This window comes from Amblyomma maculatum, chromosome 1, assembly GCF_055883805.1.
Source record: "Amblyomma maculatum isolate TAMU_Amacu chromosome 1, ASM5588380v1, whole genome shotgun sequence".
Lineage (NCBI taxonomy): Eukaryota > Metazoa > Arthropoda > Arachnida > Ixodida > Ixodidae > Amblyomma > Amblyomma maculatum.
The window spans coordinates 120,897,215-120,924,213 of NC_139344.1; the positions used below are offsets into that span (position 1 = coordinate 120,897,215).

Consider the following 26,999-nt stretch of genomic DNA (forward strand, 5'->3'; position numbering starts at 1 on the left):
TTAACGTACCAAACCGACTTAGGCTGTAAGGGATGCTGCAGTGGAGAGCTTTGGAAATTCAGTACACCTGGGGCTCTTTAACATGCACTGACATCGCACAGCACATGGGCTCCTTACTTTTCGCCTCCACCAGAAAACGGCCACCATGGCTGGGATTGAACCCGCATCCTTAGCAGTCGGGTGCCCTAACCACAGAGCCACCATGGCAGAGCACACGACGTAATGTAGAATGATTACAGCTTCCAAGTGAGCACGAAGAATGCTGTTTGCACAGACAGTGACACACACGCAAAGAATATGGTGCATTTCAGCATAAAACAAAAAAGCACACTATCATACCTTCTCTACTAATGATCATAGTGGTAAGTATTGAGCCTTTACAGTTAAAATGGACACCAGGGTCACTCATGCTGTTAGTGCCCAGGCTTTTGAGTCACTCAACGTCACCACCATCTCATCTTCGGAGCCCTCTGAACATGTCAGATAAGCTGCTTGTTCGAATTAACCAAAATGCAGCCAAATTTTTCTTAATGGCAGATTTGCCCCATATGTAATTGCATACATCTGACAGAACCAGATGATATGTCTAAATTATCCAGTTTCTTTACGTTAACGGAGGTTGAAGAGGAGGTTTTACTGTATGGGAAGTGCTGCTAAAATGTTTAGGGAATTTAGGCAGTGCACATGAACTGAATGTGGTCCACCTTTCTGCCCCTGGATCTGACAAGCCATCTCGCTTGCATATCCGCATGCTGCATTGTTTTGTTGGTTGAGAGTGATTATTCGAAGTGATTTTTTTTACAACCAAGCAGCCACAGCTCCCTACTCTCGGTATATTTGGCAACATGTGGACCATGTGCCACCATTCTCTCCTGCCTTTGCATACAACGCTGAACAAGGGTAGAGGGGGCAGCCTCAGTTCGCAAGCCAAGCCAACGCTTCGACAAGTTCACTTGTCAGTACGTTGGGTCGGCTTGTGAACTGAGGCTCCCCCTCTACCCTTACTGTTCCATACTGTGCAGCCATCTTCTTTCTCTCGTTCTACCTTGGTGATGTGCAGGCTGCTCACCACTGCAAATGCTTGTGGTCCGTACCACATGACTAGTTGTCATGACATTGATAGTTTGATAGTTTATTTGGTTTCTTTCCTATAGACCGTTTTACTGAGAGCAAGCAGGAGAGGAGGAAAATACTCTCTAACCAGATTCCTTGCGCTGGCCCATTGTTGCCAGTACCGAGTGGGCTGTGCATTCGCACGCTTCATGCATAGCAGAGCGGCCTTGCACCTCGGTATATTGTCGTTTGAGAGACTTATATACCTTTATTAGCGCCCATTTTAGCGGTAATATCATCTGGACGGCAATACGCGATCCTGGAATGCACAAACAATGAAAAAAATCGCAAGATGATTGCCGAGAGCGTATGTGGAAAGCATGCATCGACAGTCCGAGTTCGACTGTGATATGTTTGTGCTTCACCGCTTTCCAGTCTATTCTGATTAATTTCGCCTATGAACGTTTTGTGTAAGCCAGATAGACTTAGTACCAATGATGGACTCACGAATATGATGCCCATTTAACTTCCTACGCCGTAGTAACCACGCACGCCGGGCAGACCGTGCCTCCCCCAAGCCCTCCGCGCCAACGATACGGTGGATCTCTTCCGCTAGCACAAGAACAGCGTGCTAAAATCTGTTCTTCACTTAAACAATGAGCCAAAAGCAAAAAAAAAAAAAAAACCTTTCTTGCAGATTTCTGATCCATACCGTGTTATTGATAATTGCCGTACAAATAAATTACGCAACACATTGCCGCTGGTGTGGCGCGCGGGTCATTGTCTGCACACTGGCTCCGCTGCTAAGGCGTAACCGAAATTTACATCTTTCTTTTACTGATACTATGGAATTGGCAGTAAGGCAGTTCTATGAGAGACCATTAACTCTAGCACTGAGCAATAACAAAGCGCCGTTGGATGTGCCTTCGATGCGAAACAATTTAGGCCTAGCGACGACTAGGGAATAGCGCTTGACGAGAGTGCCGTAGTCCGCCGTGCCAGCGGGCGGCGCCACTTTCGTAAGCGCTGCTGTACGTGCTGCGAATTTGTCGTCTTCGTTCATGGTGCAGCTGAGAGTGCAAGTTTTTCAACGTTTTACTCAACAATATGTCGTGCAAACGATGCTGCTATGATGTACAGGACGGGGGTATAGGATGTTGTTGTGCTGCAGGATGAACACTAGGGCTGCATAAAAACGTCGATGGATGGTACTTTAGACACTACTTCTTTTATGTGCTAGTCTTGAACCGTGGTTCAACTTGAAAGCATACATTGTTGAAGCAAGACAGCTCGATCGTATATCGAAATGGGTCGCACTTCACGTTAAATCAATGCGACGATAACAGGAAAGTGTCTTTCGTAATATCTGCATTCCGCGTTCGGTAGCTGCCCGTACGGTTCATTCGCTGTGTGTTTGTATGTGCAGTAACCATTGCGATTATAAAATATAATAGAAAATACATGTATCGTGAAAGATACAACGGATACACCCTCACTGCAGAAGTGAAGTGCAGTCCTTCGCAGTCACTCTGGCCGCTAGTGCTGTTTCCAACAGCTGCCGCCATGCCAAACGGATGGTATACGGTTTGCTCGAGCACTCAAACAAAGCACAAATAGCACCAAGGTGTCGGATAGCTTTCACGAGCACCGCGAAAAAGCACTTCTACACTAGTGCACCGCAGCATCAACACGAACAGCACAGCCCAAGATGGCGTCAAGAGGAGCCGGAGTGGACTTTCCCATTTTGGCTCATACGGGGCGCCACCATCAAACTAAGATGGCTGCACCCAGGCATTGAAACTAAAAAGGTCTATACAGGAAAAAGCAAAGGGAAGTCTAAAGGCTGCTAGCCTGGCAAGGCCTTCCCTCCGCATACAGTTTTGGCAGCATTACAGTGAGATACTTTTAAAATACAATCAACAACATTTCTCTGTCATGCAGACTTTCGTCAAATACATACAAGACTTATTGCCATACAGGTGTCAAAAAACAAAAAACAATGCATACATGTTCGGCAGCATTACAGTGAGACACTTTTAAAATACAATCAAAAACACTTCTCTGTCATGCAGACTTTCGTCATGGGTATAATACAAATACATACAAGACTTATTGCCGTACAAGTGTCAAAAAACAAACAACAATGCATACAGTTTCGGCAGCATTACTGTGAGACACTTTTAAAATACAATTAAAAACACTTCTCTGTCATGCTGACTTTCGTCATGGGTATAATACAAATACATACAAGACTTATTGCCGTGCAGGTGTCAAAAAACAACAAAAAAAAAATGAACACAGACGCAAAGCTCAGTCATCTGGACGGACATGTGTGCAGATAAAAAAATATAAAAAAGGTAACATCAAAACCCAGGAAAAAAAATCACGGTTTTACAGAGGCTATGCAAGAATTGGAAGTGAAAGTCACTGGTGTCGAATTTCTTTCTCTATAACCAGTGCTTCTACAGTTTTTTTCTTCATTCTTTTGCTCAAATCAACAACACATGGCAGTTTATTTAAAAGGAGTGGAATTTGGTAACCTAAATGTTGTTTACCATAATTTGTGCGCGTTCGAGGCTTTTTGTGCGCTTGTCTGCGAAGGGTGAGCGTGTGTGCATGGGCAGAATTACCAGTTATGTGGAGTTTGTTTTTGCACATACTGAAGTAATAAACTTCATCAGCTCTTAGTAAAAAGTACTTCGCAAACAGAGGACCTGTTGACAAGTCTTGTGGATGTGCAACATACCTTTCAAGTAACCGAAGTACACGCTTCTGCAATTTTAGTAACCGGAGGTAATTTTTACTAGTTGTTGTACCCCTAACCAAAATGCAGTACGAAAGTCTGGAATAAAAGGGAGTATAATAAAGAGAGATTTTCAACCACAAAGGTATGGTGATGTACAATCTAACAAAATTTAAAGGTGGGCACTTCAAGGCGCGCCTACTAGGGTCACACTGCTCGAACAAGATTTAGTTTTGTAAGAACAGTGCACTGAATGCATGAGCTTAGCAAGCTGATGGGTTCTTCTATCTGGCAACATCATATTTGTTGCAGACTGAGCAACCATTGCATGAAAAAAGTTTTTTTTTTTTTACATTTCACCGGTATGAACATGACAACCTTGAAATCACCTTAGACTGTACAGGCACCACTTAGTGTTCGAGGGCCCCGCTGCGGTGGCACAGTGGTTAGGGAACTCGGCTGCTGTACCCAGGGATGCGGGATCAAATCTCAGCCTCGGCGGCTGCTTTTCAGTGGTGGCGCAAAAAGCAGCGTGCCCGTGTGCTGTGCGATGTCAGTGCACGTGAAAGAACCCTAGGTGGTTGAAACTTCAGGAGCTCTCCACTGTGGCTTCTGTCATAGCCTGAGTCGCTTTGGGACGTTAAACCCTATAAACAAATGGAACTTAGTGTTCAAGGGTGTAGCCACAGCTCGCACGTTTATATCATCTGTAGTGGTGCAGGAGGTTAAGAAAATCTGAAACTCTATGCACGATGCACTCAGGCTGGGCACTTCAATGAAGTCGTATCAACCATGTTTGCATCATCATGAATCTACAGTATATTCATAATGAAATTGAAATTAGTTTTCGTGGCAAAGGAGGCATGGCAGCTGTCTCACTCTTCGGTGGACGTCTCAGCCATACTCTTGAGTGAAGGAATGGAGGGGGGGGGAAAGAAGGAATTCAGAGAAGGGTGCTGTAGCAGAGGGTTCCAGATTAAGCTCGACCACTCTGGGTTCTGTAACATGTGACGACTTGGCAGAACACACAAGCATCTTTTGCATTTTGCTTTTACATGTGGCTGCTACGGCCGAGGTTTGATCTCGTGTTGTTGGGCTCAGCAGCCAAACACTTTAACACTTTCCTGTCCGCGGGAAAAATAGTGGCTTTTGAATGGTGTCATTAAACATTTTGTTTTTTTATCAAAAGCTTACGTGGTATAGGAGTCTTTGGTATCAAATTGTAGAGGAGGAAATTTTCTTTACAATGAAAGTAAGTAAAATGAATGTCTTTATTCAAAAATTGCCAGGAAAATGAAAACAATCACAAAAAAAAATATTTAAAAAATCTGAGATATACATTTTGTAGGTCCGGGAGCAGTCTAGCAATGTAGTAAATTTTAACTGTCAAGATACAATAGTAATAAAGTTAAGAAAAAAATATTACACCTATGGTGCATTTGGTTGGGGGGATGAGAGCAGAGGCGCCGAGCAGTACAGAGCAGTACAGGAGCACTCCGAGCAAGGGTGTAACTGTCCTCCCACGGGAACGCTCTCTGCGTGTCGAGACCAGTGCGCCACGACCATGTCACCGCACTTCTTTCCCCAGCATTCTCCGCCTGCCTGTAGCGGCGGCAGTTGCAACCTGAGGAGAGGCCAACGCTCGTGTAGAACTGCTTGTTTTGTATGTCTTTGTTCTCACAGCGCGGCGATCTGCCTCCTTTGGCCCTTTCGACACCAGCAGCGACTGTCAAACATGCATACAGCACCTGAGGAATGCTTTCCACTCGCTGAGCGCCGACGCTTTGAAGCCGCCATTTTGAGCTTCGCCGACTCAAGAGAGAAAAAGAAAAAAAATGGCACGGATATGACGCTTTATGCCATGTAACTTCCTCTACTCTTGCTTTAAGACGAGGGAGCAGCCTGGAGTGCACTCGGGTGCTCTCAGCGGAGAAAAAGCCCTCCTCCTCTACCATTGGAACCCAGTGATCCTACTCCTGCTCTCCCACTGGAGGGCGCCCGCCTGTCTGAGAGCACTTTCGAAGTGCTCTCGAGTGCGCCTGCATTCCTACTCGAATTCGCCACTAGTGGCAATCGTGTCACCGCATGAACGGCTCTTGATTAGCGCCGAGCGGAACTCCGAGGCGCAATGCCGATGTGGACCCCTGGTTCTCTCTTTGCCGAAAACACGACTCTCTGCACTGTCAGCGGCAAATAGTCCCACCTGAATGATGTTGAGACCCTGCAGATAACAATTATGACGTTAAGATCATTCTGACCTCTTTCTATTAGCGCGCAGCAAAACCGGAACTTTTCGGATGACAATCCAACACTTACCGGGGCATGGCCATTAACATTCCAGGCTGATTTGATGCAGTTCCATCGTCGCTGCTGAAATCTGAAGAGCTGAAGTCATCTTCAGAATTGTCGTGGCTTCTGTCGGCATCCAAAAACGAGCTTTCAGATGTGTCAATATCCACAGAAACGCGCCGTTTCCAAGGAGTGCCAGCGCGCGACGTCAACGCCATGATGCGCACAAGGAACAACGATCACCTGACACCGGAAACCGTCTCAACGCGCGCAGCATGATGGAAAGATTAAAATCAAGGACAAAACTGAAAGAAAGGTTCTTCTATTCCCCAGTGGCGGCTGCCACTTGTCCAGAAGCGCTTCCAAAGAGGGAAAATTCGAATCGTAAAACCATCGTTAGCGGGCTAACGATCGGAATAGGTGCAGACAGGAAAGTGTTAACCACACAGCCACCATGGTAGGTTTATACCGTATATACTCGCATAATAGGCGCACTTTTTTTTTTTCAGAAAATTCGGCTCAAAGTTAGGGGTGCGCCTATTACGCGGGGTAAAATTACTGCACATTTTTCGACTCGCATTCTCGCGCTTTAAATTTAACATGTCAAGAACATGGCTACTCTCGCATAAATGCCGATAAACCTAGCATAAAAATGAAAAAGAAAGCTACTTACGTTTCAATGAACAGACGAGAGACGTCGAGTGCACACACACGAAAAATTTATTTACATACATGCACTGATGCTCTACTCATCAGATTCGGATTCCGATTCAGAGTCCGAGAGCACATACTCATCACTGACCGGGGACTCGCTTTCTTTGTCCGAATTCCACAGCATCTCATCTTCGCTCGCATCTAGTGCGTTGGAGATCCCCGTCTTCTTGAAGCTTTTTCTGATGACATCATCAGAGATCTCTCTCCAGGCTTCCACTATCCAGTCGCACAACATTTCCACAGGCGGCCTCTTAATTTTGCCACCTGGAGTTAGCTGATGCTGCCCTCTAGCCATCCAGTTAGTATACAGCCTTCGAACGTTGTCCTTAAAAGGCTTATTTAAGGGCACGTCCAAAGGCTGCAGTACAGATATGAGGCCGCCCGAATCACGACAATATCCGTGCACAGCTCTTTCAGCTTCTCTTTAACACTTTCCACGGTGTCTGCGAAAACTGTCCAGAACGAGCATGGCTGGATACAGCAGGCCACCTGGCCGCCGGCCCCAGACCGTCTTTATCCAGTCCAGCATCAAATTTTCATTCATCCAGCCTTTCTCCTGGACCTTAATGTGTATATCTCGGCGGAGAGTTCCCTTAGGAAGTGTCTTTCTTCTAAAAAGGACGTACGGCGGCAGTTTGTGCCCATCCGCTGTCTCCGCTAGCATAACAGTATATCTTTGCTGCTCCGCGCCAGATGTTCTAATGAGCACACTTCGTGCACCTTTGTCCTCCACTGTGGTGTTTCTTGGCATGTCAAAACAAAGGGGCGTCTGATCTGCATTCCCGATCTGCGACAAAATTAAGTTTTTTTGCTGTCTGAGCCGAATCACAAAACGGTGAAAATCCACCACCTTTTCCTCGTATGCCGAGGGCAAGCGTTGGCACAACGTTGTCCGCCTCCTCAGGGTTAGCCCATGGCGTCGCATGAAGCGCATTGTCCACCCGGAACTTGCCTTAAAGTCTTTAGCTTCGATGCCCTGCGCTCGGGCAATTCTACGCGCCTCCGTCTGCACTATTTCGAGGGACACGGCACCACAGTCTTGTCGGAGGCGCCGTATGTGCTGAACCAATTCCTCCTCCACTTGCGGATACTTTCCGGACTTCGCACCGCGGAAGGCTCGTCGTGACTTGTTGGTGGCTTGAAGTTTTTCCTGCTGACTTCTCCAGTTGCGAACATTGGTTTCTCCGACACTGAAATGTCTGCTTGCAGCACAGTTTCCGTGCTCCACTGCGTACTGCACAGCTTTCAGTTTGAATCCAGCCATGTAGCTCCCATACTTCCCCATTGTAGCACACACGACAAACCTAACTGCACGCTGCTTGCAAAATCCAAAATGGCGAAACGTGGCCCCTTAGAAGAATGGATAGATGGTAATGGGTCTACCCTTTGTGTCAGATGGCAGCTCGCGCCGCCTAGCGCCTTGCCTAAAATGCGCATCGATGGCGATGACACTGCCGCTTGTGTCGCGTCGCCCCTGACCAACGTCACTCGTAGTATTGCGTCCAATTTTCCCCGAGAAAAACAAATGGACAAGACACTTCTCCTCCTCCTCCTCTCCTGGAATTTATTTCCCCGAGTCTCCCAGCTTTCAGAACTGCCACAGAGAAGGTAGCGTAAAGCGTACATTCTCCATGCGGCAGTTAGGGGGGGTATCGGTAGTTGACGGAAAAACTTTTTTCGGCCGTTGATTTTTTTTGTTTTGTTTTTTGACTGTCCGCGTGTTGTTGTTTTTGGTCGTCACAACCGATACTGTCGTGCATGGAGCAAGCAAAAAACTACCTTCCTCCAAGCTGTCGTACTTCGCCGTCATCGTCATGAGTGTTCCTTGCCTAAACTTCCGGGCTCATTCACAGTAGGTTTCAGATGCGGCATCTCGCGTTGTGGAATTTAAGTGCGTGTTTTTCTTTTTTGTTTTGTTTTTTTCACCTTAGTTTGAGGCAGGCGCGTCGGTATTCAATCGTGTAAATATGGCATTGATCTCAGTGCCAAGTTCGGGGTGCGCCTATTATGCGCGGAAATACGGTATTCGGGGAAAACTGTATGAGGTAAGTAAAGTGATGAATGGAGACTGGAATGTTTTTAAGGCATCTTTTTTCTTTTTTTTATATCAGTTTAGACCCGTGTCACATTGCAATTTGTTTTAAGGAATTGAGCTGTTGTTGAATGACATATGGCTGTACTGTCATGATTAGACTTGGGAAAGTAACACCTTTCTACTTGAACTGAAGGTAACTTATGCTTGCGAGTGCTACAGCAGTGGCATTAATTTATGAATGCAGAGTCCCGGAGCTTGTCATCAGGGTCTCCCTTGGAAGGCTCACCCCAGCCATTTGTGGGCCAGCAGCAGCCACCTGTGGTACCATCTCTTGTGCAGGAAATTGTCTCAGTGGAGCACCTTTGGCACTACACTGACCGTGAAATTAGTCGGTAAGCAGATACAAGTGCTTTTGCTATCTCAAACCTGGTGCATATAAACCACTATGATAACCTGACTGATTGTGCCACTATTAGCAGTTGCACAGTCCATTGAGTGTGTATAGAGCTTAGTAACATTGTAACTTTGATCATGATATGACTTCTGCTTAAAAATCACAAAACTGCAACATTTAATGCTGGTAGTGCAAAAACATTAACAGCCATACTCGGTGAGCAGAGTCCGAACCCAGTAAGGGAAAGTGAAAAGCGTATGTTAGAAAAGGACTTGGCAGAAGCAGGGAATCGGCGTGGAAGCTTGCAAAATCTGAGAACATGCAACAAGCCCTGCGTAAGTGCCATGTTCATGGCAAAACCCGGTCAGATTATATGCCTGCTTCCTCTTAGTCATTTCTGAAGTGAACTGTAACTATTTTTCACTCTCCGCCAATAAATCTTGTTTGTTTTTTTTTTGTCATTTTCTTAAAACAATGTTTTGAATTGGTGTTCAAGGTATATCTGGTTACCTAGATCACATAGAGCTACAATCCCTCTTGCAACATGCAGCTGAAAGCATAAAGCATGCAATGCTGGAAGTAGATTTCTTGTTTTCATCTCCCAAATTTTTTTGTTCTCTAGTTTTTCTTTTTTAGTTGACCTACTCTGAGGACCAAATTCAGAGGGCTGCTAAATCTGTACTAGCTCAATTTGAAGATGCTTCCGGCGTTGCATTCCTCACACGTGGTGGTATCTACCCACGCATTAAAAAATTTCTGATGAGTAATTTTTTTTCTATTGTTTGAGTAGACAATGGCTTGCAATTTCTTAATATCTCTGGTATCAATTAGCCTACAAGCAAAGTAATTGCATATTTGAAATAAGCAAGAAAACATGAATAAGCCTGTGCAGTTTCATTAAAATTGCTCCGTAAATAAAAAATATGGCTCATGCACCTTTCATTCATTATATTTTGATTGTGTGAAACAGTGCAGAACACAGTGAGACAAACACTAGGGCGCCCCTGTGTTTGTTTCACTGTGTTTGTCTCACCTTTGTGTTCATTGCTGTGTCTAGTGCTGTTCCAGTCTGTGAATCTGCTCAGTAAATAAAGTGATGTTTTAGTGTGAATTCGTTTTTTCGTACTGCCTGCCTGGTTTTCTGGATGCTTTTTCAGTTCCTTGAGGGTCCGAAAAATTGGTGGGCGACTGTATTCATAATGTTATTTCCAGTTAGTGCAAAAGTTTTGTCCAAATCAAACAAGGAATAACAAAAATTGTGCTGAAAGCCACGTCTCCTTTTAAATAATGTGAGTGCCTTTCAGTATGCATTCTATTTTGTGTTTTTTGTAATAGGGCTTCAGGTTCAGGGGTAAGAGGGCTATGCGAATTGCGCCATTCTGATACAAATGAAAATTTCTGCACATATGCTGTGCCAAAAGCACCAACTTGCACCACAAAAGTCAGGCAGGAATGAAGCTTTTTGTTGTATTGTTGCCCCTTTTGTCACTACTCAAGAGGTGTCAGAACATTCAGAATATTTTAGCATTTGCTATTCCATTTGCACTGCACTTCATTTATCAAGTAATCTGAATATTAGAGACTAAGTTTATGCGGCCATCTACCGCTACCGCGCCCCGTCAGCACAGCACGCGTCGATTGGTCCCTGTGTGTGGAGTCCGCCGAAATTTGACAGGAACGTGTCGCCCTCGGGGTGATTTGCGCATGCGTGCTGACACTTACACGGTAGCGGTAGACGCTAGCGGTAAGCAGTAATGCTAAACTAAAGGTCTCTGTTCTTACGGGCTCTTGCTGTACTCACGGCCAGTCATTGCGGTTTCCAGACGGCATTCACTGTTAACGTTTCACGATAGTCGTATCAGTTAACATACTCCTCTTAGTGGAATGGACAGTTAGCATGTCAGTAATGCTGGTTAATTAAGGCTCGCATGAAAGCAATGCTTTGACGATGATCTAGAGGCAGTATGCTGACATGTCTGATAAGCACTAGTGGGTCAGAAAACATGGTGCAGTGCCATGCAGCAGGTCATAGTGTCAGGCCACGACTCGGCCAACAATGTAATGTAATGAACGTGTCAGCGAAGAAGTTTTTACATTCTTAGTGCCAATCTCTGGATCATTTTCGATCACTGTGCCATGAAGGTGCGGCTCTTCCACGACCTCGTGAAGACCGTGGAATGGACAAAGCTGCTGCACATGTGTCGTTTTGCGGTGGCCACTTTCATCCTGCACAATTTTCATGCATTAAAACTCTGGAATTGTGTGCTTTAAGCCACTAGAGGCAAGAAAAAAAAAATTTAAACATTTAAAACATTTAAATCTAAAACATTAAACATTTGAAAAGAACTCTGGCACCAGGCCTCTGTCTAGTGCTGCGCATATGGTTTGAGTGCTGCACCTCGCGATGTAGTTTTGTGTACGCACCTTTGGTTGGTAAAGGCCCGTTTACACTAGGCCGACGTGACGCCAATGCGACGTCGGTGCCGATGCGATGTCGGTAGTCGGTGGGTCGGTCGGCTGGTCGGTCGGCTGATCCTGTCGTTGATGCACCAGTCAGTCCCACTAGGCCGACAACGACGCCAGCACGACCAACGACCGCCTGTCATCGTAGTGTGACAAGTTCCCAGATCAGCGACGCCGATGAAACGCATCGGCCGATGGTCGCCCGATCAGTCCTCGGCAGATCGTCGAGCAGGCGAAAATGAAATGCCGACGAACGACGTACTGTGCATGGCTGCGCTTCCTTGTGTCATATACATGCTAAAATATAGGCAAGGAAGGATGGCGGTTCATATTATCAAACTTCGACTCTCGCGGGTGGGCTTTTTTCGTTGAACATGAGTCGACGCCAGCCCCGTCGAAGGCGAGTAGGTCTAGCGAGCCCGCGGGAATCGTGTGTGTGATTTCGACAATCGTAGGGAGCAGATTATCATGTTTTAAAGCGTTTAAACGATCATCAAGGGTAGGTTTGGTTATAGTGACCTAAGACCGACGTTTGCTTTCATCACGGGACTCCGGTACAGAAAGCGGTAAGCGCCGGCATAGCCTGGTCTGCCGAGCAATGTTGAGGGCGGCTGGTAGTAGCCGGCGGCACTCGTGGGACACAAATAACACCATTTTAATTCATGCAAATGGTTGCCAAACATACTTCCGGTTAAAAGGAATCAGAATCGAGCACTGATGGCATCGAAGAAAGCAAATACAGTTAGCAGGAAGCGCCGCTCTCATGCGATGTTAACAACCAAATCCCAAACATTTCTCATGCGGTATATCGCCTCATCGGCGGTTCTTGCGGAGTTATCGCATTGCGTAAATGCGTAATGTGCAGCCGTAACGTGAGAATAGAAAATACCCGAGTAAAGTAGAGCCCGGCAGGCGGTTGTATTGCCATGAAATCGAGCAGCGTGTGTGTATGCACACAGATGTAAACTGCACCAGCGATGGCATGCACTTGTCGCCAGCGGCGCATTCCCAATAAAATTTCTCACTCACACGGGAAATGGAAAAGCGTGTACTATTATCATGAAGTATTCATTTAACGAATGCGTGCGCTATTTGGTGAATAAGTGGTAAAAAGCGAGAAGCAAGTATCGAAATCAGTAGCCCCGGCGTCTGCAGCAGACGAGAGACGCGGCTGTGGGTGGGGCGACGTGAAGGCAGCTACTGCTATTGGTTGGCGCGGGCAGTGAGGCATCGCGTCGTCGCAGTGTGACTAGGAAATCGGCCGACGGCAGCCCGATCACTTCGCTCTCAGCGTCGGTCGGCTATCGGCGCGCTGTCGGCGCCGTGTGACAAACATGACGACCAAGCAAAAAACTCCTCTGGCGATGGTCGGCCGACGTAGATCGGCCTAGTGCAAACGGGCCTTAAGGGCATTTTCTCTCATCACGTGGCTGTTAGTGTTGCGAGGCCAATATACCAAAGTGAGGATGTTTACATCTGTTACATCTGGCATGCATCTCTGCGTGGCCAGTGAACACAGGCGGCCAAGAGCCGTTAGAAAACTTGTCCAGCTGCAAAAACTACACGGGTTGTTCTAATGCTTTTGCTGTGAAAACAAGCAGGTACTACTTCACTGTAAGCCTCTTTGTCAATTGACAATCATGTCAGGCCTCCGTCAGACAAAAGCATGCTTGAAGACTTATGGGGTGGTGCTCTGAAGGTGCAAATCGCCGGATACCTTCTTGTGTGTGTTGGAAAGCCATACAGGCTCTAGTGAAATCCGAGCATCACTTGAGCAAAAACGTGAGCAACCGGTCGGAGGTAGCAAAGTAAAGAAGCTGAAGTCTGAAAAGGCTACCCTTCAGTGTCGTTTATTCTCCCTGAAGGCACTACTGACCAGTGCTCATGAATATGTCAGCATGGTCATAAGATCAAAAGGGATATGCACAATATAGAAGGTGGAAATGTCGTGCCTATTGGCATGAACTCCAAACTAATGGTGCTGCTTGAGCGCATCGAAGTGGTAGGCTCCCCATTTGAATCTGTGAAGTCAACATAGGCAAAAACGTTAGGTCAAACTTGATGTTCAGTTATGAAGTGCACAAGCCAGCACTCCATTTGCTGCTAGTCTGTACCGAATTACTGCTTAGATTAGCCGGCATTATTGGAAACATCTTTGCATGTTTTAGCCTTTTGTCTTGTCGGTGATGCGTGTATAGTCGAAAAGGCATTGAACATTGCATAAAGGGAATTGGGGATTTTGTATGTCGAGAATAGAAAACTGCAATTATCAAAAGCATTTGACCCCAGAAACGTGCTTCGAAAAAGTAGAGTGCTCCAAAACTCATTTTATTGCTCAGAACTGCTCCAAAATGCTCTAGCCTACTTCCACTCCTAGGAGTGGAAAAGCGACACCGAAAGGAGTGCACAGAATTTATATCATGCTACAAACCTGTAAAAAAAATAATAGGCTAAACATAAAGCCAGACAACATAAAGAAAGGGCAGTTTGCTCTTTCAGGCAATAGGATGTGGCGAAAAGACAAAAGCGTAATCCAGAAATCACGTCCTGATTATGCATTTCATCACAGCAGACCAGTTGTTTTATATATTTCGCTGCTATCAATGATTTTCGTTACACATACAAAAATGCTCGATTTGCAACCAAAATTTTGTTACTTGCATGACCCAAGGCTCTCGCCCTCACAGAACAAACATGAGACGTATGGGTTAGAGGCGCACACTTGTTTCGGCATGTCTCACCTCGGCCTGCCCAGTTAACATTTTCCTTGAGAAGGAACTTTGTCCTTGCCTAGCTTCACAGTCCCGGTCCAGGGAGATAAATGCAGCATGTTGGCTTGGATCGCCTGGAGGCAAGAGGCATGTTTTGTTGTTGTTTTTTCAGTATGCGAGCGCAGAGTAAGGCGGTTGTCTCAATACAGCATCACCTACAGACCTCACAAACTGATGACAGTTAATTTTTAATAGGAAATTTGAAGGTACTGAATATTGAATCTTTGAGGGTGAATTGTTGCTTGCCAAACATATCTGAATCTTGTCACGAAAACTTCTTAGGTGTTGATAAATGCACCACTTGATTGTTTATTGCGTGGCATGAAAAGTTTCAATCACAACACTGTTTGGGGGCTTAGAATACATATTTTGGCCTTGGCACCCCTTCAGGTTGTCGGAGCAGTTTGGCCACAAGGTGTCTGCTACTGGAGCCACAGCACTTGATGCTGGCGGCCCTGATTCCCCTGGCACCCTGGGAGCAGATGGGGGCCCAAGTCTGTTGAGCAGTCTCTGCAACATCGCTGACCATCGCCTCTACAAGATTGTTAAATGGTGCAAGAGTCTGCCTTTGTTCAGGGACATACAGGTGGGGGCCTTTGTTGATTCGGGTTTACTGCTGGCGCAAAAATGTTTAGTGTTGGCAGGAAAAGGTTGCTTGAGTGCATTATATTTGCACATTCATAAATTCTCTTTGCTGACACTTAATTAGACATGTGGCACAAATTACCTTGAAACTGTAAATGCAGTGTTCTAGAAGGTTTATTTCTTTAAACAGTTTAAACTGTATTGATAATTTTCTTTTTCAAACTTTCTAAAAGCTCGTCTTATATACTGAGGTGCTATTGCTGTCTCATCACGTTGGTGTTGTTCTGATGTAAGGCAAGGTTAACTCTGCCATTTTCTTATTTATCCCAGAGTGTATGAGCACTAGTTGTTGGTTTATATTGTGAGAGACTTGTAGGCAGAAATGCAGGGCCTTTTTACGTGACAGGTGGACGACCAAATAGCGCTGCTGATCAACTCGTGGTGTGAGCTGCTGCTGTTGAGCTGTTGCTACCGGTCCACGGGCACGCCCAATGAAATACGAGTCTCCATGGGAAAATCAGTCACCCTGGGTCAAGCACGGCACTTGGGCATGGGACCCGTCATTGAGCGCATGCTCGGCCTCACTGACCTCTTGCGACGCCTCCAGGTTGATCAGCGCGAGTTTGTCTGCCTCAAGGTCATCATACTGCTAACCTCAGGTATTTAGTGAGTGTGCAGTCATGCCAATTTCAAGCCAGTTTGCATCTTCTGTTGCTTTTCTGTGACTGTAAAAAAAAAAAAAGCTCTGTATCACTTAGCATGGAAGGATTCTCATTGTAAGGTACAGTAACAAAAGTAGCCAAGAAAATTAGTCACATTTAGTGTCATGATGACTGATAGCATTAGGAAACACTATGTTATCACAGGAAACCGGTAGTCAGTTATGTGACTACTTGTCGCCTTTTTCTTTTTTTTTTACTCCATGTGCAGTTGTCGCTTTTTCCTTGTGTACTACAGGTCTAAATCTTGCTCTTCACAGTCGAGACCAGATATATCAAATTATTACTTATATCAAATCGTCTGAATACCTTTAATGTTCTGTTCAGAGGTATAGCAGCATTGCTTGTGTTCATTAAACTCCCTTTATTGCAACATTCTATATATTGCAGTGTACTGATAACTACTTTTTCTTTCTAGAGAGGAAAAGAGCCTTTACACCAGGAAGTAACAAATCAAAGATATGCGTTCTTTGTCTTTTCGCATGATGGAGCGTGTTCGGCATATCTTTATATTTTACTGACAACTTGGTTACTGTGACGTTGATCTTCGAAAGATAAAACCTGAGCAAAACTATTCACCTTCTCACGCTGCCTGTTCGTCTGAGGTGTGATAATGTGGGGTGACGTCCTTAAGAAGGAACAGCCTAGCAGACGACAGGCCCAGTTGAGCACGATTTGTCGGCGTGCGCTTAGCCTCAAACTCTTTCCAGCCTCACCCCATCATACGGCGCTGATGTACGGAAAAGTTGCCGCTCGCGCAAGTTAAAATGTGTCACGTGACTTTCTTTCTCCCCTTTGAACTGGAGCAGCGAGCAGAGTCTAGCACGGCTGCCCACATGACAACTAACTTGACAACTACAGTCGCCGACCAATTTTTCAGACCCTCAAGGAGCCAAGAAAGCATCCAGAAAACCAGGCAGTCCGAAAAAATGAATTTACAATAAAAACATCACTTTTTTTACCAAGCGATTTTAAAAACAGGTCATTCTGTTTGTGTCAATCTCCGCATTCTCACAGCCGGTCTCCTCGCCAGTGCAGTGACGACAATGGGGGAAAATGCGCAATGATAGGAGCAGCGTGAGATTCATACAGAAAAGGTGCGAGACACCTGCCACGGCTGGACTCGAGTAGCGGCGCAGTTCCAATATGTATCGGAAAGCCAGTTCGGGTGGATCCTCGCTGCTCCCACATACGTCGGCGCTCATATTTTTTTCCCCCACGTGAATTAAAGTGGCAGTGGTGGCTGTCTCCGTGGGAGCAGTGGAAGTTGAGTTCTGCGCGCATTGATTTTAAGAAAAAAAAACAAAAAGCTGTGCTTTCTCTCGAGCTCTCTCGGAAGTTGTGTTCAGTTGGGACACCCGGAGAAATGAAGTAAAACCAGCGCCTGTTGTCAGTTGGCAGTGGGTGTTTTTTGGGGCACTAGACAGGCGCTTAATTGTTTTCGTCTTCCATGCTCATGCATCGCCGTCTGCAAGCGGACTCTCGTTGCTGCAGCGACTCACGCCGCTGGCTCTTTCATTCATGACCTATGGTTGCACGACAGAAGCATGTCGGCACTTATTGGCCTGTACTCCTTGGAGTGGAGCTCCGTTCTTGATGCTTTACGGAACAGTGGAGCAGGGGCCCACATCACAGGCCGCCCAATTTCAGACAGCAAGAGTCCATTGACTCGCCGCAGCTAGCAATGCCTGCTATTGAGAGTATGCAGGATGCGTACAACATAATTTTAAGGTTAGAGAAAAACAAAATGGCAGTAATGTTGTGGCAATTTTTCGTAGCTTTTGACCTGCGATTGAGAGAAAGAGTCCAAAGAAATCGATTGAGAAAAGTTTCAAACATCCTAAGTTTTGGTCGATGTTACACATTGACTCTATGGAGTGCGTGACGGTGCCGTGGCAGAGTTCGAATCCAAATAATCGGGCAGGTCCGGAAAATGGGCCGTCTGAAAAATCAATTGGCGACTGTGTATGAAAAGGCCTGTTTATCTCCTTGCCTTTCCTTCGTGACCTTTCTTTTGTTGTTCTCCTTAAGATTGCAGTTTCTCTTATCACAGGCAGAATAACGCTTCTGGATATACTAATTTACTTGGGGGGGTCAGGTAATGTTACCAATCACAAGCTGCACTGTAGAACAAAATCTTTGAGGCACAGTTGCGTATTGTAGACTCAAGCATAGCTCTATCATGATGATGAAATGATGCCAATAGGTTGGCAAGCTGGCGCTTTTGTGGAAGACTGCAGCTAAAACACCTCATTTATAATGCTTTCTTCCAGATGCCAGTGGCCTGAAAGAGCCAGAGAAGGTCCGTGCCTGCAAGAAACAAGTGCTGGAGGCCCTGCAGGCATACACCATTTCGCACTACCCATCGCAGCCATCCAAGTTTGGTGAGCTGCTGCTCTGTGTGCCCGAGCTTGAGCGTGCTTGCCAGGTGAGCAAAGAGTCCTTGGCAGCGTCACGGCGCATCGCCTCTTCTTCGGGAGCATCATCTTCGTCTGCACCCATGGCTGACCCACAGGCCCCCAGCTTCAACCTGCTGTTTGAACTCTTGCGGGGGGACCACTGAGTGCCACAGCCCACAGGGTGCTCTTCTTCTGTATGCACCTGTACATAGTGCCCTTTGGTGGATGTGCAGAGACCACGAGAAAGCATAGAGCAGGTGGACAGCTATTTTTTTCATACTCCCCTGTGTGACGTGTTGTGCTCTTCTTTTCCTGAAGATTAAGACAATTCCTGGGCAGGCGAAGTGACACTTGCTTTGCAGTTTTCTTTTCTCATTTGACCATACTGCTGTGCATGTGCTGCTTCTTAGTTTCCCCTCGCGTTTTATTTCTTGCTTGTTGACAGTGCCCTTCTATCTTTTTGTGTTGGTCATCTTTCCTTGTCTTCCCCTGTTGCTGTGCCCTTTTTTGCTAGCTAGTAGCTGCTTGTGACATTGATACAGTGAAACCTCGTTATAACGAACAGTTAAAGAATCGGAAAATAGTTCGCTATATCCATAATTCATAATATAAAATTTCATAGAAAATACATGAAGGACAGCAAAATTCAATCAGAGAAGGCACAGCAACTCGGAGGGTGCCTACTTGGGTCACGTCCATTTATTTACGCGCAAAGAACTGCATTATCGCGGTCTGTTTTTTTGTGTTGATCGCGTTCGGTATCACGCCCTGTTCCACAGTTTGCAAACACTCAACAAGGGCAAACCCACTACTCTAAATAGCACTGCAGTGGCAACGCAGTAAATCCAGTGCAACAAGCACTTCTTGTGAAGTTGGAATGTTCTCATCGTCTGCAGGGTCAGCCTGAGCTTCGTCTGTGGGATATTTAGAAACTTCACAGCGATTTCGACGTCCGTCAGTACAGCCGTGGTCGCCGCCGCCTACAAAGTCCTCTACAGTCATTGTTGCGGGCACGTCACCAACAAAACGCGAAAAATCGTTTCAGGCCTCACCGAGCTTGCGGAGCTGTGCTTCTGCTTCATCAGGATCGTCCCCATCGTCACTTGATGCACGGGCCTCCGATGGAGCAAAACCTGCGTGCCGAAAGCAGTTGGCAATCATTTCGCCTCTCACTCTATCCCATGCCGCTTTAACACTTCCAGCAAGTCGATCTTCAAGTCCTGCTTCATACGAAGTTTCACGAGAAGAGTGTCAATCAGTCTCCTCTTGTAAACTTCTTTGAAGGCCCTGATTTTATCTCGAGCTTGGTCTTTAACGTCAGTGCTGCTATTATTTTTCACGTTCACCGCCATCACAGCACTGCGCACACCCGCGCACCACACTCGACACGACGAGCGATGCAGCATCCACCGAACGCTACGACGGCTACGCTGCGATGCCGCTGCTAACACTAAAACGCTAAAGACGCAAAAACCAAAAAGGCAAAAGCAACATTCGATCGCACCGCTGCCGCCGCTGCTGAAGCGGCGCTGTCAGCGATTGTGAGATGCGAGCGATTTCTCATGGCCTCCGAGATCACCTCCGTGTGCAACAACGCGCGCCGAGGTGATCTTGGAGGCCATGGATTTCTTTGGCTGTCAACTCTCAATTCCGACGTGGCATCTGTGGCGCTGTCAGTGCCTGCGAGGTAGTCCTGAACATTTGCTGCGCCGCACAACACACTTGTAGTGCAACAAAGCCTGCCTCCTGCAATTAAAGTGAGGTAGTGCTTGGCGTCGCAAAGTATGTTATATTTGTTTTATGCTGAACCGCGTTTGCTATGGGAAGCTAAAAATGCACGTGTTTGACAAAAATATTTCAAAAGAGTTCGATATATTCAATAATTCGTTATATGCGTGTTCGTTATATCGAGGTTTGACTGTACCAACTTGGGGAAGAGAGAGGACTAGTGCTATTTTAACCCTTTCTGTTCTTCCATCATTTTAGCCACATTTTCTTTTCCTGCAGTTACCTCCTCCAGATGAACAGATGCTAGGCAAATACTTCTGCAGGTTACACTACACCAAGTTCACTTTGTTCAGCTTTTTTTTTTTTTTAGCGCAAAAAAAAAAAAAAAAAAAGAGGCTGAAAAACACTGTCCTAGACAGTTCACATCTTCCATTCCCTTTCACAGAGTTCTCTTACTTAATATCTTTGATCTGTCTCTGCTTTTATCTTTTATATTTTTCCTTTTTTGGGGGCAAAAAGAGCTTTCGGTTGTCTGATGCTTTGCGTCACGGTGCATCTTGCCTCATGTTACTTGAAGTCAAGGTAAACTTGAAAGGTGTACTAGCTGTGGCCACATTGGACTAAGTCCTATTTACAACTTTTAGTGTTGCGTTTGTTTATACTTCAATGCAATGCCCTAGATTATCACTCCAATGGCAACTGAAATGAATGGCAGCTATACTAATCCCTTGTTTCTCTTTTATTTGCATTCTTGTGCCAGTGATTGGTTGTCTGAAGCTATTCAAGCAGCATTCATGGTTCTTGCAAGTGTGCTTCAAAACTCATACTAATATCCTCACATGGTTGTTTGAAAGCCAAGATTACAAGTACGTACCCGATCATTGTTTAAATGAAGGTCCCAGTCCAGTGGAAGGTTTCCTCGCATTTAATGGTTAACTGGTAATGTTATTGTTTAGAGCAGATTTGCATTTTGGGTAGGAGCGAACAAGTGTAACCATGTTGGTCCAAAAAAAGGCTGAATAGTTGTTTAACAACAAATAAGCAAACAGTAGGGTTTTTTTTATTAACGTCGGGCTTTCTTGTTACGCATAAATAGCTAAAGTTGTTTTGCCAAATCACTCGGATTCGATGTTTACGGAGGCATTTACTTAGTGGATTCTTTTTCTTTCCTAACCTGTTAAAAATGCAGACAACAGTAAGTTCGCAGAACCCTCTTTTACACATCTTGTCATTCTAGTTTACTGGCACGCAGCGAAAAAGGGTTTTACATATTTTACTTCTGCCTACACGTTTGATATGTTTAATTCGTCCCTGGGTGCTCCTGATAACATCCTCTCATGTGGGCGAATGGAGTACTGTTGGAACAGTGCTGTAACATTAGTGCTTATTCCTAGCTTTAGCTTTCACAATGCAAAGTGCAAGGTAAACCAGGCTTGCATATCTTTGCCATTGCTTGCCATATATTATATAGTCGACTGAGACAGTGTTGCATTGTGTGCACGAAAAGTGAGAAAGGCACTTGTGCAGGAGCTTCTGCTTTTGGGTGTTTCCACACGCCGACAATTTTCTGTTTTCTTTTTCTTACAAAATGCTCATGTATAGGATGCCGTACATCGTCAGCTTGTGCCAAAACACACCTTGCATTCTTATTTCTGCTCCTTCTCTTTCTTTGTTTTGCTCTTTGCTCAACTCCAAATCCTTGCCTCTCTATAGTTTTCGACAGTGTGCTCATGGCTGTGCCTACTCTCGCTTGTGCTCTGTTGGCCTTGGTTGCATTTTCCCGGTGCTCTTAAAGCTCACTACTCCTGCATAGGAGACACGGGCACACGTTTGAACATTGCCTGCGCAAACCTTTATACAAGCAATATCTGCAGTGCAAATTAGCAAAGAATGCTCCTGCACATTTGAATTGATGTCAAATGAACTTGCAGGATTTGCTTCCCCGGCTTTGTATGTTATTGATCCTGGTTCAGTTTATACACTTTAGAGCTATCTTCCTTCTTTCTTGTTAATGTCGCACAAGAAACAAGGAGGCTTTTGTGTTGGACTCGGTGGCAGCAGAAATGATATGTTTTAGGCACAGCTACCTTCATTTACCACTCGTCGTCTGTGTGCCTCAGGCAAGGTTTCCATCTGGTGAACCTTTCCAGCGTGTCATCGGCGTAACGCTGCTTTTGTTGCACTCTGTTGAAACATACTTTGTACTTTTATGCCTCTGAGTGTCCACTGGTCGTGTTTTGTGTCGGCGTTCCAACCCTTTTGGCCTGAGACTTTGCTCTTTTTTTTTTTTCTTGTGTGCCTGTAAAAGCGGTCTCACACAGCCGCAAGCCAAAACTCCTGCTGTATTTATTGTACATAGAAACGTCTTTAGAGAGGAGTCAGTTAGTCAAGTGATACTACTTGGCTATAAGTGTTTAAAGGTTCTAGCTTTTGTTTTCAGTGCATTTTTTTTTATTGAACCTCGTGTTTAGCTGTACAGCAAGGGTGAGGAGTGTAAATTTTTCTGTTCTAGAACAACACTCAAACTATGCAGACATTGAAAGATAGTTTCATTATCTGGCACCATCGATCATCCATGTCTGAGAAAGCTCTTGTCTCTCACTCCCAACTTCTTATTCTTGGCTCTGCTTCACAAGAATCATCTAGACTCATCACTGCATTATGTGCTGTCCTTGTGTTGTTGTCAGGGACCAAAGTGGCTGTAAAGCAGTTTTTTGCAAGTTCTCTCTTATAAGCATCAAGAGCTATCCTTGTCCAGCTGGATGCACATTGCTTCCTGTCAGTGAACATGTGCCTCTTGTCTCTTTTCTTGCCAGAAGAAACAGCACATTTTTAGCAATTTTAGGTAATCACTTCCATTTCTACCCGACAGTGGCAAGGAGGGTACTATTGAAGGGCTGTTCTGCAGCCATATACTATGCGTGTTTAACTATCAGCAGACTTGGCAACTGACACTTCTCTACTATGATAGTGCCACAGATATGTCCCCCGTGTAACTGTTCTGAGACTTGCGTGGTGTTTAACATACTTGATCGGTGCACTTCTCTGCATAAGCTGTTCTGTCCTGTGAAATGCATCTCAGTGAAGGATAATGCCTTTATATGGTGGCATTTCCAATTATTTTGTGCTTTGCTCGGATGCCTTAAAGGAGTTGTGAAGAGGCATGTACTGAAAGGAATTTGTAGTGGTGCGTGCAGCATTTTGAGTCCAAATAGTAGCATAGTATGGGGGCTACGATAACAGGATTTACATTGAAACCTATATACACTGCTTAGGGTGCCTCAAGAAGCAAGGTTCTGCCCAACTTACATTCCCATGATCTGTAGTTGTTTTATTTAAAGTGAATTTGTGCAGCTTTCATGATGGAGAAGTGTTTTTGTCTTTATGGAAGATGGCGCAGTGTAAGATGCATTCTGAGGAGTAGCATGTTTGAAAGAATTTACTCGTCGATGGCTAGTAGAGCCCAGTCACTGCTTTTATGTATTTATGTATTGACGCACTCTTTTCCATGCTTGGAAAGACTAAGAGAGGGATGAAAGTATGCATCATTTGCAGTGCCTGGATGTCAAAAGATTGTAGATGATTCTGCTACAAGTCACATTTGTCAAACTTTAGGTTACAGTACAGTCACTCTTGTAATTTGAAATGTTGCATGTTTATGAGGAATACTGTTTTTTGTGTGTGTGTTTGTACTTTAGTGCTTTGTTAAAACAAAAAAGCTTACCGGTGAACTGTGCCAGTGGTGATAAAGCTTCCAAGAAGTCTTGAGTGAGCTGGTGACTCAGCCTTGCCTAGTGCTACCAGACTAGAGTTCTCTCGGGACATCATTATTGTTTGTGGTGCATGTTTGCTTTATTGCTGTCTTGTGTTTCCATCACCATGTTTTCTACAAGAGCAGCTCAGCTTGTGATCTTTTCAATTGCAAATATATGTTTCATGTCAGTCTCACTGGTACTATACTGCCTTGACGACCTTGGTTGTGGAATAGTTTGATCAAACGTATTGCTTACAGTGTCTGCCTGCTGATCTGTGTGTGTCCGAAAGGTGGGATTGGTTTGCAAAAAAAAAAAAAAGCAGAGTAAAACCACCTGCTGATCTGGCTCTCTTGTGTTTCCATACACTGACGTATAGTGTTTATGAAAGTATAAACCTGCACCATAGGCATCTGAGCACAAATTTCTGTTCTTCAGCAAACACGAAATTTGTCTTGCTGCTAGCTGTATAAAAGTTTAAGAAAGGCTGTGAGCTTTAAAACTTGGAAATTAATTGCTGCATTTGTTTACTGGTGTGTGGCTTTAATCAGTCCCATTAGACAAAGCATTGAGTATGCGGCACCTGTGCATGATTGCCACCTTTCCCCACCAGCACTGCGTTGTGCAGGGTTGTGGGACTCTATGGCTGGGAGCTCGAAATCAAGTTTAAAAAAAAAAATTGTTCGACACTTACGCTCTGCCTTTAAGGGTATCATGCGACAGCGTTATTGGCTCCTGTTTGCAGCTCCCATTCTAAATCCTCCTCTTGCCTACGTGCGCTTTGCTACTCTTTCAATCACAAATCCCTTAATTTGTGCCTCTATTAGCTCGCGCATACAGTCGAACCCGGATATATCGAACTCACGGAATATCCCCTTGAATATCTCATGTAAAAGTATAGGAAAGCCGCGTCATGTATCGAACTCAATTTCACTGGTCGTTCGATATATCAAACTCCGCACCACGCACTAGAAAGTGTGCCTTCCCCAAAGACGATCGCATCACCCTCGGCCGTTCGCCGCGTGACGTTTTCAAGCCACGCGCGGAAGAAATGAGAGGGGACAGTTCGGCGACTGCTGGTCTAGGGCAGCCCATTTACACGAGCTCAAGAGGTCACCCCCGACTGGAGGCCACCCTGGACTCGCCCCAGCCCGAAATAATTCATTTTGTGGCAATAAAAGTTGTTACCACCACCACCCAAAGGCGCGCGCATCTGCGGTTATCGTTTTCCGCGCGCCAACAGGTGACGTTTGCAAACCATGTTCATGAATGAACCAGAGAGAGCCGGTGGGAACGAGAGGGGAAAAGCGCGATAGAGCGAAGCGCAAGGGTGTGCCCATTCTTTTTCCGAGCTATCTCTCTCCTTCCTCTCTCCCGGCCTTCGTTCGCAGAAGCACGCGCTACGTATGCGCCAAGCCAGCTCAGCCGGTTTTCAGACGGAACATCAGGACGCTTTCTCCAGCGTGTGTTGCGAACCCCCTGTGCACGGTGGCTGACGTGGCTATGGCGTCTGCGGACGTTAAGAAGCAGCAAATCTCTCTCTCTCTCTCTCTCTCTCTCTCTTTTTTTTCGAGAGTCGTCCATTTTTATCGTTGTGCTGTACGCGCGGTGTAGTGCGAGATATGGCAGCTGCGGATGATAAGAAGCGGCAGATTTTTTTTTTTTTTTTTTGTGGGAGTCTTTTATCCTTGCATGTATGAATCAACGAAAGAATGCGGTCAGCTGCGATTATGACACCGGCTTCTAGCATTTTTCGCTTCAAACAGCATTTGCAGCTATCACGCTTTCCAATAATTTTGTGGCAATGGACTACGCCCGTCCCAATCGCGGAGTGATAAATCGAACCAGGCTTGTGCAATCAAGCCATCATGGGCACTCTGCCAAGTTCGCTCCCTGCCACCGCAGGAGCTATCAAAAGATAAACACGCCCTGAAGTTATTGCTGCACAGCATCTTGGCACGCTGCCAAGAAATGAGCTGTGGATGAGACAACCGAAACGGAGTGGTGCGCGCCATCGACATGCAAACGAAAACGCTTGCGATTTCTGCCGTGGTGGCACAGAAACCTTGTTTTGAGGTGCCGCGGTGGCTCGAGCGGCGAGAGGGACGCAGTTCCAACAAATTGGAAATTTTTTACTCTGTTGCTGCTGCTAGTCACTGAAATTCGCTTTTCGTCGCTTTTTTTTTTTTCTCCAAATTCTCAGGTGCAAAAGCGGAGGGTGGGATCATTATGCGAATGGGTTGATTAAACGCCAAATGTGGGATCGTTTTTTCGCATCATAAGTGCCGTCACAAGCCGATTTTTGTATATCGAATTATCGATACATCAAACTATTTCCAATCCCCTTCGAGTTCGATATATCCGGGTTCGACTGTACTCTTAAACATGGAGTCATAAGCTACCACATAATGTGAAACACCATCCGCCACAAAAATTAGGGGGCGCTCAAGCTTCGCCTTAAGAGTAGACACGGCAGCGCATTTAGTACCGTCTATTCGTTCTGAGAATTTCCGTTCTAAGGCACAGCGTGTCATCTCCAGCAGCAGCGCAGTATGATCACGAGTTTTCCTGTGGGTGCTGCATGCTGGCACTGATTTTCGTATACAGCAACGAGGAACAACAATGCTGACACCGATTTTCTGCAGCGTGGGGCCCTTAACGCTGTCGCATTAAAATTCTAGCGGCATTGGGGATGGTGATAGATGGGAAGCACAAAGGTCCTACCGCAGTTCGGCAGACAGGAGTGCACACTATTCTGCTTTTCAACTTGTGGCCCTGTGTCGAGCGGCTGGGAAAATGTATTTAATAAAAATGCAAAGAAATGTCCGATTTGCTGATAAAAAAGTACATTTGATCAGTAAAGCTGTGCAGAAACTGTGCTGTGCTGAACAACAGTATTACGGCGAGAGAACATGCTGTTCAAGACTTGGTGCAACACAACTGCAAAATAGCACGTGTTTTTTTTTTTTTTTTTTTTGTCTTGTGTATAATGAATGAACCCTGTGAAAATGAATGACCCGGTGCATGTTTTTGTTCCTTATTGATATTTTATTTTCTTATATGTCGAAGCCATTGAAGGTCATGAAGAATTTACTCTTGAAAGGTATGATTTTCACGTGTGAATGCGGGGGCTGCAGTGGGGAAATTTGAGGAATCAGGTGTAATTGCCTTATACTGCAAAGCCCTTGCTTTAAATTTTTTCCATGCTCTATTGGCTTACAAGGCAGCTTTTTTGTATGCGTATGTGTGCGTGTGTGTGTGCGCGCATATTCTTACTGAAGCTGCTGCCTTCAGTTTTACCTGTGGGCGCGTGCTTTCATGATTATTTTATTATCGGATTCTGGAGGCCCTGAG

General features: G+C 45.4%; 1 protein-coding gene across 1 annotated transcript in view; it reads left to right on the forward strand.

Moving 5' to 3' along the window:
- Hr39 (Nuclear hormone receptor FTZ-F1 beta) overlaps positions 1-23,977 on the forward strand; it is an 87,137-nt gene extending 63,160 nt beyond the window's left edge. Inside the window, exons 9-12 of the mRNA XM_084588911.1 lie at positions 9,079-9,226; positions 14,853-15,048; positions 15,454-15,706; positions 18,040-23,977. Coding sequence (XP_084445037.1) covers positions 9,079-9,226; positions 14,853-15,048; positions 15,454-15,706; positions 18,040-18,329 — 887 coding nt within the window. The 3' untranslated portion in view covers positions 18,330-23,977. The remainder of the gene's footprint in view (positions 1-9,078; positions 9,227-14,852; positions 15,049-15,453; positions 15,707-18,039) is intronic.
- Positions 23,978-26,999: the final 3,022 nt, after the last annotated feature.